The sequence below is a fragment of the Carcharhinus amblyrhynchos genome, chromosome 2 (assembly GCF_965287045.1).
Source record: "Carcharhinus amblyrhynchos chromosome 2, sCarAmb.v2.hapA, whole genome shotgun sequence".
Classification (NCBI taxonomy): Eukaryota; Metazoa; Chordata; class Chondrichthyes; order Carcharhiniformes; family Carcharhinidae; genus Carcharhinus; species Carcharhinus amblyrhynchos.
Genome location: NC_137325.1, coordinates 72,297,194 through 72,312,979, shown reverse-complemented (window position 1 = coordinate 72,312,979; position 15,786 = coordinate 72,297,194). Strand labels below are relative to the sequence as shown.

The 15,786-nt window shown below is 39.3% G+C and overlaps 1 protein-coding gene across 2 annotated transcripts in view; it reads right to left on the bottom strand.

The window, feature by feature from the left end:
• Positions 1-4,193: 4,193 nt before the first annotated feature.
• Positions 4,194-15,786, bottom strand: part of etv1 (ETS variant transcription factor 1) — a 145,044-nt gene continuing 133,451 nt past the window's right edge. For both annotated transcript variants that reach the window (XM_080216566.1, XM_080216575.1), the window contains 2 exons: positions 10,662-10,763; positions 4,194-4,627 (listed from right to left, as the gene is read on the bottom strand). In XM_080216566.1, coding sequence (XP_080072692.1) covers positions 4,406-4,627; positions 10,662-10,763 — 324 coding nt within the window. In that variant the 3' untranslated portion in view covers positions 4,194-4,405. The remainder of the gene's footprint in view (positions 4,628-10,661; positions 10,764-15,786) is intronic.

The following is a 15,786-nucleotide window of genomic DNA, read 5'->3' as shown; positions in this document are numbered from 1 at the left end:
GTAACGGTTTCACTATCAGGATGTTGTTGGAATTTCCATTATTGGTACTAGGGCTTTTTGGTTATTGTTTGGGGACTTAGTGGGAAAGGTATTTTAAAGTATTTGACCCTGATATGAACAATGAAAAATCTAATATACAGCTTGGGATAAAAGCAACTAAGTGAGAAGAATCACCATGCGTGAGTGTAGATAGCACAAGGTACAGGTTGATGTCCATTAGGTGTAAAATATACCAAATTAGCAAGTGAGGTGACTTGTGTTCAGTCTATGCATATGTTGGCCTCACTGTTATATTCATGAGCCTCTTATAAAGTGTGCTGACCAGACCCGTAAACAACCCGTCTGAAATATAGAATGTGCTGATTATGTTAATCTGATTCGAAGGTCCATTCCCATTGTCCCAAGGAGCCCTTCCTCCACTGTGAACTGGATCTGACTACTTTCTAGGTCCACATGTCCACAAGCTATTTGACTTTGGCAGCTATCACAACCTAGTCCGATCTTTTACTCAGTTGGTGTCCACAAGAGTGCAGCAATACCAACGCTGATAGCTGACAGAAGAAAACTCAACAGAGCATAGATCAAACCTAAAAAGTTTCTGGACAGTTGGTTTCTGCTTCACATGTGCAGAAACACTGGATGAAATTTGACTCTTTTCAGAACTCATTATTTTGCTGTGTTTAGCAAGCTGAGAAACACTAATGTTTGGTATCTATTCACTGAATCAGATCATGTAAAATGGGTGGAATTCCCCCCAATCCACTGTGTAAATTTCAGGGGTGAAACTGCCCCAGTTCTGGTGAAACACCAATGTAACAGTAGGTGGCCATCATTAGGACTGCATCCAGTTTCCAATGGAGTTCAATGCAGCTGCCAGATATTCAGGTGATTTGCCATGGGGGTCATTTGAGGGAGGATGGGGAGGAAGGGGCTGTGGGAAGTATCACCAGGGTCAAGTTGGCAAACCTAAGCAAAGAGATTTCAAGGACATAGGGGGTTGGGTGGACAGGTCAGGGTGGGAGGTCAAACATGTGGTGGCGGTGGTTGGTGATTGGGGGGGCGGGGTGGGGGGGTGGATGGAATGTAAATTTCAACCCAGTGTGTGTGAACAAATCCCACCAATGCACATTTACCAACATCATATTCAGAAACGCAACTCATCTTGTGAAAACCGTTTTGAAACAGGCCGCTTCTTTGCACTGGATCCCATAATACATCCAATCACAGATCTGAAATTCGCATTGCTGGAAAACTCTGCTACAAGCTTTGTGTAAAAAAAATAGAACAGGGTCCCTGAAAATACTACTAAAAGACAAGGGAGTATTTAGGATGAGTCATCCAAATCTGAACACTCTTAGTACTTGTTCCATGTGAACCAGGCATGATTGCACTTGATGCGAACTACAAGGAATACAATTTAAGAAGAGAATCAGAAAGAGCAAGACAACAGATCCATCCATATATTAATATCCCAAAGTCACATCATGGAAATTCAGATTAAAGTTGACCATTGACCCTTTTATATATATTCTATATATGATAAGCATGGATGCAAGTGCTCTGTCAGTTACAACATCAAATTAGTGCGATTTCACTTTAGGACGTGTTTCCAGCTATGAAGTAAGGTTGCTCAATCCCAAAATGGGATTTTACCATGACTATATGAAAGCTTTCCCCTCAGCAGAAAGGAGGTAATAAGGAAATGTGGGGAGTTTTTTAGACTTAGATATACTTTCAGCACTGTATGATAGCACTTCATGCAAGATTTATGCTCGCAGACTCTTCCTTTTGGCAAATTACCCAATGGTAATTTTCAAAAAGAGAACTGGATATATACTTGAAAAGGAACAAATATTCAAGATTGCAGAAGAGCAGGAAAGTGGAGCTCCAAGATGCAGCATAGACATGATGAACCCGAATGGCCCCTTTCTGTGCTGCAAGATGCTTTGATTCTTTTAAACCAGTTGTCCAAATAGAAAGAAAAATGACCATAACCAAGTTGTGTTCCTGTTGAGGTGCACATTCCAAATCTGCACTGTTGTATAGTTCAGGCAAAAACCACTATTCCTGACTGCTTCTCATATATGGGCAGTAATGAAGGGTTCCCAGCCACAATGTTAACTGTACTCTTTTCAGATACTGATGACCCTGCTGCCTATTTTGGTTTATGAGTTTTCATACATAAACATGTTTTGTTGATTATTGGAAACTGCTAGTTGGTAGGGGTTATAGGAATTCACAATTCAAAAACCTAGCAGTCATTGCCAGATTGTACTCATCAATGAAGTCCCAGTGAAGTAACCATTCCTTGCTTCTACCCTCTGAACCCAGAACATAGAGATGGACTAGAATAAAGTGGAGATAAAAACTGTGCAAAATAAGAAAAATGTCACTGTGCACTGGTGAACTGGATAGGAACAGACTTGAAGCATTAAAATTACATTACTCATAACCTATTATTGTTCTTTTTTGACCGATTATTGCGTATGTATTATTTTACTACGGTGAAGTTCAAGTTTTCTGGTATTTGATAATTGTTTACTCCAGATTAATTCTCAAATATACAGAGGACTTGACAATATTCAAATCAAAGGCTTCTTTATCTGGACGAATCATAGATTTTAAGTATTTTTTTCAAAAGCCCAGAGGATATTTTCAGATTTCAGTGATCAGGGATTAAAAGCTGCACAAATTTCTTAGTTTCAGTTCATCATTCTGAAAGGATATTGAGGTGAAACAAATGCTTAATGACACAACACATGTTCTTTATATCTTAAATATAAAGATATTTAGGCTCCTAAAGTGATGCAGAATAGTCAGCTTTCTTATGAGAAGTGACAAATGTAGGTTTCTTCTCACGGCTAGACTTAGCACTGGTATACGTTACTGATTGAAGAAAACACAAAGCTTCAAAAAGTCAAGAGAAATATCTCACACATCCGATGATTAGAACAGGGACAGAAATTAATCCTAGGTATATCTGTAACTTTGCCATTGTGTTATTCTGCCAGAAGTGATATAGAGTGTATTTTTTGACAAATTTGGCATGCTTTCACATGCACACGTTCCGCGGTCTAAATATACCACCAGTACACTGGTGTAACTTTCAGGTATAGTACTCCAATTGCTATAGTGAAAAATTGCAATCAGAAAAAATGCAGTCATATGTGTGAGTGAGAGTCTTGATTTGATGAAAGGTTGTTTGATTTTGAGGACACTTTCCACTAGCATGGTTACTTACTGAGAACAACATTGAAATTATGCTGAATTATATTAGAGTAGGAAAGTTTAATGTGTTCATATTAAAATCTTCTGTCTAGCTGTTAACGTGTTTAAAATAAATGGGTTTATCTCTGTTGAGACAGTTGATATGAATGTCCATATGCTAACACTGCTCAGTATAGCTCATGTGTTCTAAGCACCATCAAAAGACAACTTGTCCTTTTTGCCAAGGTTGTATTCTTGTCATGGGTATCATGTCTGGGCTATTTCAGTGCCTGGATTTGTGGGTGCAAATGAAATATTACCCCTGGATAGGTTATATTAGGTAGGTTTCCATTGATCTCAAAATCTTTCGCATAAAAATTTCCTTTAACAAGCTGTAGGTGAATAATCTTTTTACCAATTCCTAAAGTGTACAATTGCTTATAGTATAACTACAGCATAAGCTACATCCTAAGCAGTAAATGTTTTGAGTTGTCTATTCATTGTCCTGAAATACTACCTGGACTGAGAGCAATACTTCAAATTTCTTCAATAAACCCTCTGTTTAAAAGAATTTACAGAAAAGGAGACTGCAGCAGAAGCTTCAGCATATTCTAGTATTCATATATTTTTAACAAATATGACACAGCAGTAAAATGCTTGACTGTATATTAATGTGTACCCTGACAAAAAAAGTACTATGTACCTACTCAGATATAGATTCTTAAAGAGTGCTGGCTGTGTTAACACAGCAATATTAGATATGCAATTTATTTTATTACTGATATCAGCAGATTTCTTGTAAGTTTGACTTAGTAAGTTTTTAGCTGATATGAAACAAAAATCCATATGATAGCATCAATCAAACCATTTAAATGTCTGTAATTCCCAACCCGCCCATCCCCCCCTACCCATCAAAAAAAAAGCATGAAGGCTAAAATGAAAACCATATCCTCCCCTCCCCCACCAACCCCGCTCCCCACCCCACTCTGAAAAACAAAACGTGTAGAACTCTAATGAGTCTTTTTATAAAGTGCACTGTCCCTGGCTTTGGACCATGGGGTTAATGCGACAGGAACGTGTGGACCCACTGCTCGATGTCAGAGATGCTGAAGAGATGAAGTAAATCCTGGGTCACGGTCTACAGAGGAAAATAATAGAGACAAAGGAAACACGGAGTGACTGCCCCAAAATGGTTGCATCAGTACACATAGGCTTCATTGTATGGATGGGGATTGCAACAGCCACTATCTTGTATATAGGCCATGTTCTCATCAAAGTGGGAGAGAGGGACAGTGTCCTCTTCGTTGATGTGACGCTCGATATCAGTTTTCAGCACTGGCCTCTGGTTGTCCGGGAAAGCCATTGAGAAAAGCGCTTCTGGATCACAGACAAATTTATACACATATCTTTCTCCAGCAACCTGCAAGAAGGGAAAGAAACATTTTCCCGTAAAGGTTAACTATTCAAAACAAATCAAAAGCACAGTTAAGCTGAAGTAGCTAATTGGCTAAAATTGTTTGCCAGTCCCAGTGGCTGGAATTTTCCACATCATCAGTGCCCGCCCCCCTTCCACCAACATGAAAGGCTAAAAAATTTCACTCCTACAGTTTGAAACCTTAATATTAAAAGGTTAAGAATTAACTTCAAACACTAGGAGGATTTTACTAATGAGTTATTTTTTTCTATGAAATTATTAGAAGGTTTCATTAGTGATTGCAGGATAGGACAAACCAGATATGTTAATGATCTGAATTTTTTCTTTATTGTATAACCTGGGGAACATTTAAATACCCAGTGGAGATAGGGGATTAATTATTCTGCTCATCTACATAGTACAAAAATGCTAATTCAATTAGAGATACTAACAGGTTCATTGTAATTTTTCCTGCAGTGTTACATTTATGGGGTTTATAAGAATGTTGGCCTGAATTCTCTGGCCGTTCACACTGGCAGTGCACCCCTGCCCATGGGTTTCCCACAGCCGTAGGGTTATGGCAAAGGGTATTCTCATTGACAGCGGGATCAAAGGAAAGCTTAGGTTGTTTCGCTGAGAAGAAAGTGCAAGGTATTTATATTTGGAGGCAATGGCAACAGCTTATGTATTAACAATGGAGAATGCATCTCCAAAGTCCACGAAAATTGAGGAAAGAATATTGGGTTATAAGCATTAAATTGGCTTTAAACTGTCCATTTACTTTCAATATGAAAGAGAGTTGGGTGTTCAAGGGTAGCTAATTAGCCTTTCTTCTCATATATATGGCTAATATGTTCATGCTAACATGGGGAGGATCATAGAAGGAAGTCAAATCTGAGATCAGGTTACTGGCTGCCCTATAAATCAATGAATATCAGATAGACACCAACTCTGTGTGGCCAGTAGAGAGAAGAGGTTGTTTCAGCTACCACAGCTTGATGCAGGAGAGAAACGGTTCCTAGTCAGAGAGGTTGATACACAGCCATCTAAAGATTCTGCCAGATTAATTTTGGCATGGCCAGGGGGAAGAAGAAAAAGCTTTACTGTTGACAGTGGATTTAGGAAACTCTCCATAAACTGAGGAAAGCATCTGGAGATGGTCATTTGAATTTACTACATGTGAAAATGAGGACACAAGAGCCAATTGGAAACTGGGGGAAACTGTGGACTATTTGCCAGAAGTCGAGAGTGCAATATGTGGTAGGGGAATGTTCTTCTTTGTATTTTAAAGTATAAGCTGCCAAAAAAAAATTGTGTTTTTAGTTGTTTGTTGCAGTAAAAGGTTTTAAGCGTGAAATCTTGTATCATTCTTTCAGCTATTAACTGGAAGTTTGAATCGTTTTTGAAAAATGTTATCAGTCTCTAGCGAGACTATAATAATGCAGAGATCTCTCTCTTACCAAAGCAATTGCCCAGTGAGTGTAACGACTGGGAGGAGCATTGATTGACTCCATAGAAAAGAAGTAGATTGCTGGTTTCCACCACTGGATTCTAATGGGAAAGCTCAGCAGTAACTAAACCAATATTTAATTTTCCAAGCTTTGGGTTTTGGGAGTAGAAGGCAATTGTGCTTCCATCGTTGAGGCTTCAGAGTGATACACAGAATAGAACAGAATCCCTACAGTAGAGAAAGAGGCCATTCTGCCCGTTGAGTCTGCATTGACAACAATTCCACCGAGGCCCTACCCCTGTAACCCCACATATTTACGCTGCTAATCCCTCTAACCTATGCATCCCAGGACACTAAGGAGCAATTTAGAATGGCCAATGCATTTAACCTGCACATCTTAGGACTATGGAGGAAACCGGGGCACCTGAAGGAAACCCACGCAGACATGGGGGGAGAACGTGCAAACTTCACACAGATAGTGACCCAAGCCAGGAATCAAACCCAGGTCTTTGGAGCTGTGAGGCAGCAGTGCTAACCACTGTTTTAGAGGACTTCTTGCTTGCTGTAAAGATCTTAAGTGAAATAAGTTTGAGTAGTTAATAGTGGGCATAAAAGCTCTGTTGATTGATATTAAATTAAGAATCTGCAGTGTCTGTTATCTGGAAATGTCAGAACAGTTTATTTAGGAAATACGTATGGTTGGGGAGTTATTGTTCAGTGCTTTATATAAAGGCATCATTAAAAAATGCTGAGCTGAGAAATAGTGAACTCAAAGTGTAAAGGTTTTCTGTTGACAGTCGTTGTTAAAAGTAAAACTGTTCTATTGCCTAAATTGACATCTCTCATTTAACGTGAAGTTAAATTAAGGCACCAATGAAGTTATTCTTCATTTAAAATCAATGTTTCACTTACTGATTGCTATGGGATCTTATTTTCTTAAGCAGGGGAATGAAGTGCATAGTTTTTCAGTCAAGACCTCATTCCCACTATTAGAAACATCAAAAATTATTGCTCAACAATCTGTTGGAGTTTAATCAACTTTACCACGCTATTATAAGCATTTCTAAGTTTTCCTGTTTTGGCAAATATGAAAATGCACAATTTAAAATTACTGTTGATCTGATATTCATTGCTTTGTAGGGAAGCCTGGAACCTGATCTTAAAATCAACTTCCTCTGCACTCCTCCCCATGGCAGCATGAAACACATTAGAGATGTATATAAATTAAATTGATTATCACACAACATGCCTGTGGAATGTTTGCAAGTCACTTGTCCTGAATACACTGCAATGTTTCTAAACATATCTGTTCAGACATAACGGGCAGAATTTCCTCAGTCCTATGGAGATGGTCTTAGAGACAGAGTTGGGCTGGCTCCTAATGCATTAATTGCTGCCAGAAGGAACCTTTCAAGGGATGGCTGGGAATATAATTGGTTGGTCATCCTATGGAGGTAGGCAGCCAGTTAAACTGGCCAAGATCCCAATTCAGGGCAATTTTGCAGTTTCGTTGTCATTTGGCTCCAACATGTGCCAGATTAAACAGAGGCAACCTAAATGCAGCAGCTGCAGAAACAGAAGTCGGAATCTTCATGCCTCAATGATAGGCTGAAGGCAGGAAAGTCCACACTTGCAGCCCAATCAATATCCCCGCAGGAGATTTCCCTCAAATCCGAAGAGCTTATCAGTTTGGGCCTATAAGTAGGCTTGGGCAGCCAAATTTAGTCTTAAAATCAATCACATAAATATTGTATTCACTTTAATAGGTAATGTCAAGGAAGTAATTTTATCATGAACATGTAGCTTCCTGCAGCCATTCCATATTCTGTACTTCATTCTGAATCAACTGCATGTATTGATTTTATATTAGAAGCCAGTCATGCAGCAGATGATTATGAAGTAATGAAACTTGATTAAGTTATAATTAGTGAGCTGAAGTAATGAACAGGTATAATCGAAAGACTGGATTTTATTTTAAATACTGCATAAACTTGAATGTTTCTGGAAAATGCAGTTAGCAGTTCAGACAAATGAATCTTTCTAACTTTTGATAAACTATAGGACACAATTGCCTGGTTTATTGTTCATAATCTGATCTCATTTCAGAAAATTTCAGATTACTAAGTAAGGAAGCATTTGTCTTCCATGGGTTTATTTTTTAACACAGCTGTTATTAGTCTATGATGTGATTAAAGTCCAATTAATTTAGCTCATCAACAGTTGGAACCAATCAATAAACTAAGAGAAGACTGACCTAACATAGCATGACGGCCACTAAAAAGGATCATAACGAGACTTTGTTAGGGTTTGTTGCTAGCCAAGATTTGAAAACATATGTGTACTAATTATGAGTCAATCTCCACAAGTGAATTCAAGATTGCAGAGACTTGAGAAAATATGGAAGTAATCAACACTTCAAACAGATTGCGCAACTAACTGAAGTTGTATGTCACTGTCCAAAAGTTTGATAACCATACCATTTCTGGGATAAACTTTCTGAATTGCTATCCAAATGCTTTACCTTTATCAGTTAAGTCATGCACAAACTAAATTAAGGTGAATTAATTCAAAGCTGATTTACAAGCAGACTCAAAATTAAGAGGAATAGCAGTTGTTACATTACAATTTTGCAGTTCCTCATGATTTTTGATTTCCATCCACACTTCTGGGGGCACCTCCATTTTGAGGCACTCTCATGCTTCCAAACTGCCTCAGCAGCACCCACCTCTCCCTTCGGGGCTACTGAAGCCCCACAGCTGCCAGTCATGTGACTGATCCTGCAGCATCAAAAGCAAGCTCGTGCAGATGGCCAATTATAAAGCCACCTCTTGGAACATTGTGTCATCGATCTCACTACCAGCAAGCATGGACTCCCCATTGGGTCTTGATGCAGATGTCCTGAAGCAGTAAATTCCAGCCCCTTTGCTCATTTAGATATCTCTTGCAAGTTCCTCTCATACTTCCTTTTTTGTGGCTCTTCTATCTGACTTGTCACTTGTTCTTTGTATCTCTTCCATTTGTCAGGATCTTTGCTGTGCTATGCATTTTTATATATCTTTTCTTTTTTTTGTTGCATGCTGTTTCTTACCTCATTAAACATTGTCTTTTTTGTGCCAAAAAGAGCTCTTGTCTCTTTAGGGCATAAACTGATTCTGTGTCACACTGAGTTTTTTGCTGACATCTCTGGCTAATCTTCTGTGGGTTTATGAATGAACGGATTTGGGTAGATAATGTAGTCAACCTCTGTCTCTTCTCAATGAAGTCAGCCTTACCCAATTCTTATTTTATGTTTCCCCCTCTCAAGCGCTGCTTTGAATTTGATCATATTATAATCATTATTAGACTGACAGTCATGGACTGTTACACTGTTAATAAAATTTGGATCACACCTCACTATGTAATCTAAGTAGAGCATTTATATAGGAGATGGCTTAGCATTTTAAAAGCCCCAGCTTACATCTTATTTGATAGATTATAGATGAACACTTGCCTTCAAATTATTTCATTTAAAATAATTTTCCAACAATACTCTATTTTCTAAAATCCATAAATATTCTGTACAGTTCAGACAGTCCTATTTTATTCAGAATCCTTTTCATTTTTCCATACAGATCCATTTTAAAGCTTCTAAACACTCAAACTTTTCAAAATATGTATAAATTGAATAGGCATAGGTGGAATATCTATATATGGAAATATATAAAAGGCATATAAGGATAGTCTTTACAGATTTGTTTCCAACTTGTCACTTTATCCACTAGAAGCACCCCACAGCAGATGAGTGACGACTTTTAAATTGGAAAACTAAAAGCTGGTTCCTTTGGTTACTGACTGGCAGTCATCTCACTCATGTTGTGGTAAGTGCTATAGCAACATTGCTGATTTTCAGAGGCCAGCACCTTAGGGCTGAAAATGGCAACGTTGCAAACCTAAAATGTGCAAATGCCCTGAATTTGGGATTTTGGAAGGGGCAAAAAGGTACATTCATGTGCTGAGTGGAAGTGTTACTCCACTCCAGACGCAGTAGAGACATTTTGGGGTTTTACTGTCTAACGTCAATGGTGTTGGCAGGTTGTTTAATTGTGAGGAGATCACTGTTGACCCTGATTGTGTCTTTGTCTGGATTTCCAATAGGCACGCTTCCAGTAGAAGCAGCCAAATGAAATATCAGGAGAGGGAAATTTGACAAACTTTCTTCTCGTACATCAGTTATCTCTGCAAACATCTAACAGATCAAATAGATCATCTGTTGTGTATGCTGTAGCTACTGACTAGTTGAACTGCTGGTGAATCCACTATGAATGAAGAAGCAATCAGTGCTCAGGCGAGGCATTTAGATAATCATTTAACATACACGTAAATCCTGAAAATTGAAACAATGCAAATGCAGAGCTTTCTTGTCCCAATAAAGGAAAAATCTTCCTATAGAAGCAATGTTATTCTATGTTATTGCACTGAAATACATTAGGATGCAAGGATTCTTCTCTCTCGCTTCAATGAGCATACCATACACCTGTATTTGCCATTTGGATGTTATTCAGCTCGTATTTGAAGATATTATCAGTAAGATGACTCATGCTTATTGCTTACTTTTTGCATGATGCCCTTCTCATAGTAATAGCGCAGTGAGCGGCTCAGCTTGTCGTAGTTCATAGCAGGACGATTTTTCTGGATTCCCCACCGTCGCGCTACCTGATTCAGAAAACATTGCCATTAATATATCATTTAGATAAGATGCACACATTCCAACAATAGCTCCATGAAATATAAAACTATCAATATTTCAGGCTAACGTCCTCATGCCATATGGTCCAAAATCCACTTTCCGATGAACTTGAGGCTCCTGCACAAAATTGTTCACATCCTGGCAAAAAACTAGTAAACTCATCAAGACAAATTAGAAGATGTGAGAAATGTAGTCGCCAGTGTAGTATGAAATATCCACATCAGGAATTCAACCACATTGTTGGAACAGCACTAAAAGAAATTTAAAACTGAATCTAAGCCTCTCCAAAATGGGCTTGCTGCTATCATCAGAGGCAAGGAGGAAAATAACATGATTTTCTACATTGTCACGCTCAACTCAAAGAACATAAATTTCCGAGAAACAGTGAATAACATAATTTAAATTACATTCTGGACCTCCAGTTACATTCAGATTAAGCATGTTCATTCAGTAATTGTTGGCCTTACATTGGTGACATGACTTCAGGTGACTAAACTCCATCTTCTTTAGTCCCTCCCTATAACCCCCTCCAAATTAAGGTGCTTTTTAATCCATTTCTTTGATCACACTTTTAGTCATTCCATTTAATAGCTTCTGTGGCTCAAATTAGCCAAAGATTTTCTGTTATTACACTTCTGTAAAGCAGTTTGGGGCAGTTTTCTATATTAAAGATGCTGTATGTAGCAAGTTGTTGCTTTGGTTACATATAATCATATAAATTTGGAGCAGGAGTTGTTCCATTCAATAGTTGATCAACTTCACTTTCCTGCCTAGCCCCTATACCCTTTGACTCCCCTGTTAGTGAAGAGTCTATCTGTCACTGTCTAAAAATAGTCAATGACTCTGCCTACACTACTCTCTCAACAAGAGTTCTACAGACTCATGACTCTTTGAAAGAAAAAAAACTCCTTATCTCTATTTTAAATGGGAGAACCTTTATTTTCCAACTATGTGTCCTAGTTTTAATCTCTCCTGCAAAGAGCACATCCTTTCAACATCCATCCTGTCAAGTTCCCTCAAGATCCTACAAAATGAGAATAATATTCTATAAGAATGTTTTTTCTCTTCTAAACACCAATGGACACAGGCACAGCCTATCCAATCTTTCCTCGTAAGATCCCTCATCCCTGGAATCAGTCAAGTGAAACTTCTCTAAAATGTGCCAAATACTCCTTTGTTCATTCTTAAATATGGAGGTCAAAACTGTGCACTAGGTCTCACTAATACCATGCACAACTGTGGCACAGCATCCCTATTTTTATATTCCATTGCAATAAATGGCAATATTCCATTTGCCTTCAGGAGCTTTTGAAACTCACACAAGCATTCATAATCAGACAGCTATATTAACAAATCCTGTGATACCTAAATAGTCCATTGAAACTGAAAAAAAAAGATGGTCCATTTTTCTCTAAGCTACACAGATGTCCTATCAATCAAAGTAGTCCAGGAGCAGTTGTGGACTTATTCTCAAAACTAAAAACAAAGACTTATTTTCATTTTAAAAGGGCTCTTAGCATCATGTAGCATTTTGTAGGACAAGCTCTATAATCAACCACTGCAGTAAAAACACACCTTACTTATAATATAGCTAACTTCTGAAACTTAAATAACAGATTTTTCTTATGTTTCAATGAAGTAATTTGAAGAACAGGCTGTTTTTTTTAGTTCCCCACTTGGGACTGCAGGTTCCCCTGTCATTGCAGTTCCTCTTAGGTGCCTGGATCCACATCTCCGAACAAAATGAGTCAATGAAAATAGCCAGGTATCTAAAATGGCCATCCCCACAATGGAATAAACAAGGGTAGAATTGCTGATTTAAAAAAAAAATTCAAGGGACCTGGGGTTTGCTGATTAGGCCAGCATTTATTGTACATCCCTAACTGCCCTTGAGATGATGTGGTGGATTGACTGTGTTTGTTTACAGACTCAGTGGTCTGAACGGCTTCCTTCTGTTCCATAATAACCATAATGATTTTACATGCCAGTGTTGTAAATCTATTTGAACATCTTGGCCAGAGGTGCGACTAACTCTGCAACACCAGTCTTTGGTATTAAAGCTGGAATTTTTTGGGCCCATTGCGTTTATTGTATTCCCATTTCTTGATATCATGTGGGCTGAACTGAATTGGCCAAAGACTTTCATCTGTCATAGTGGGAATCTCAGGAGGAGCCCAAGATGTACCATGTACTCATCCAATCCACATTCCGGCTGAGGATGATTTTAAACACTTCAGCCCTGTCTTTTGCAATCACGTTGTGGGCTCCACCATTACTGAAGATGGAGCTGTTCATGGAGTCTCCTCCTCTTGTTAGGATGCTTCACTATTAGATATGGCAGGATGATAGAATTTTCATCTGATCCTCTGCTTATGTGATCTCTGTCTATGTTGTCATGCTTCCACTGTTAGCATGCATTTAGATTTGTATTGTAGCATCACCAGGTTGGTACTTAATTTCAAGGTATGCCTGGTATTGCTCCTGGTATGCTTTCCTGCACTCCGCATTGAATTAAGTTTGTCCTCTGGCTTGATGATAAAGTGAAGGATATGCCGGGATATGTGGTTATAAGATAATGGTGGAATACAGTTCTGCTTGACATGGAGGTCATGTGGTGCAATGGGTAGAGTCACTCTCTGAGGCAGAAGCTCTGGGTCTGAGGCGCTCGACTCATAGATCGACAGTTCCGATGCGCCGCAGCGAAAAACCGCACCCATCTCCTCAGAAGACAAACACGGGACACAGTGGACAGAGTTCCCTTCGTCGTCCAGTACTTCCCCGGAGCGGAGAAGCTACGACATCTTCTCCGGAGTCTTCAACATATCATTGATGAAGACGAACATCTCGCCAGGGCCATCCCCACACCCCCACTTCTTGCCTTCAGACAACCACACAACCTCAAACAGACCATTGTTCGCAGCAAACTACCCAGTCTTCAGAACAGTGACCACAATACCACACAACCCTGCCACAGCAACCTCTGCAAGACATGCTGGATCATCGACACGGATACCATCATCACGCGTGAGAATACCATCCACCAGGTACACGGTAAATACTCTTGCAACTCGGCCAACATTGTCTACCTGATACGTTGCAAGAAAGGATGTCCCGAAGCATGGTACATTGGGGAGACCATGCAGACGCTACGACAACGGATGAATGAACATCGCTCGACAATCACCAGGCAAGACTGTTCCCTTCCTGTTGGCAAACACTTCAGCGGTCATGGGCATTCAGCCTCTGACCTTCGGGTAAGCATTCTTCAAGGCGGCCTTCATGACACACGACAGCGCAGAGTCGCTGAGCAGAGACTGATAGCCAAGTTCCGCACACATGAAGATGGTCTCAACAGGGATCTTGGGTTCATGTCGCACTATCTGTAACCCCCGTGACTTGCCTGGGTTTGCAAAACCTCACTCACTGTGCTGTCTGGAGACAATACACATCTCTTTAACCTGTGATCAGTGCTCCTTCCACACACATTGTCAGCCACTTTAGGACTTGAACAGCAGGTTAGGTGTAAAGATTCACATTCTAATCAGTAATCTCTAAACTGTCTGTGCTTTATATGCTCTGTCTGAGGCCAGAACTCTCCATTCACCTGACGAAGAGGGAGTCCCCTCGAAAGTGAGTTTACTATCAAATAAATCGATTGGACTAAAACCTGGTGTTGTCAGATTTTTTACGGTGCAGAACCAACCAGGGGATGGTAATTGAGGAATCTGGGCATTGACTGAATGGCATGATTCGGTGAGAATAACTATGTCAGGTTGTTGATTGACCAATTCTGTTGAACAGCTCTCCCAGATGTTACTGAGAAATAATTTGCAAGATTAACTGTATAGGCTGTTCCTATGTAATGTCTGGTGTCTACGTCTATTCAGTTTTATTCCTTTTTGACTTTTCTAGAGGTTTCATACAACTGAATGGCTTACTTGGCTGTTTCAGAGAGCAGCTATGATCCAGCCACATTGGAATCACAGGTAGACCAGGCCAAGAAAAGACAGCAGACTTCCTTCGTTAAAGGACCTTATAAAACTAGGTAGGTTTTTACAATAATCCAGTGGTTTCATGGCCATTTGGCTAACATTGGTTTAACTTCCGGATTTATTTAATTCACCAAATTTAAATTCTTCAACTGCCATGGTGGGATTTGAATTCATCTCCACGTCATTCGACCAGGTTTCTAGACTGCTAGTCCAGTAAAATAGCCATTATGTTACTGTTCCCAACAAAAAATTGCAGCTGTTCAAACACATTATGGTTTGAAGCTGAGCTGAAGACTGTTATTGTAGATATTTTTTTCATAACTGACTATTACTTCTTTTCATATTGTCCATAGCTGCCTTCTAATCTACTAACTGAAATTAGAATATTAATGTCGATGTGTACCTTTAAACTTCACTCATTGTTCAGGTTACATTCAGAAAGCAGTGGTTCAAATTCCATCCCAGCTGAACCCATATGGAAATAATGCACTTCCACCCGGTTACAAGTAACCTGCTAAAATCAGTGACGATTACTTATTCGCACAAGTTTAAGCCCTTCATGCAATATGATGATGCATATATATTGTTGTGCACTGTTAAAAGTAAATATGTGTAACACACTACAAGCTATATAATTCTTATTCTTGTTTTCAAATCTGTCCATGGCCTTACCCCTCCTAATCGCAGTGAAGTCCTCCAGCCCCAGAATCCTCCTAGATATCTATGCTCCTCCAGCCTTCCTTCTGCATTCCCGATTTTAATTGCTCCACCATCACTGGCTGGGTCTTCAGTTACCTCACCTTAGGCTCTTGAAGTTCCACCCTAAAGTTCTCTGCCTCACTACCTTTCCTTCTTTATGACGCTATTTAAAATCTACTGCTTTGACCAAGATTGTTTCTCGTTTTCCTTAGTATCTCCTTATATAGCTCAGTGTCATATTTTGTTTTATAATGTCCCCGTGAAGCCATTTTTTTAAGTAAATGGTGGTATATAAATA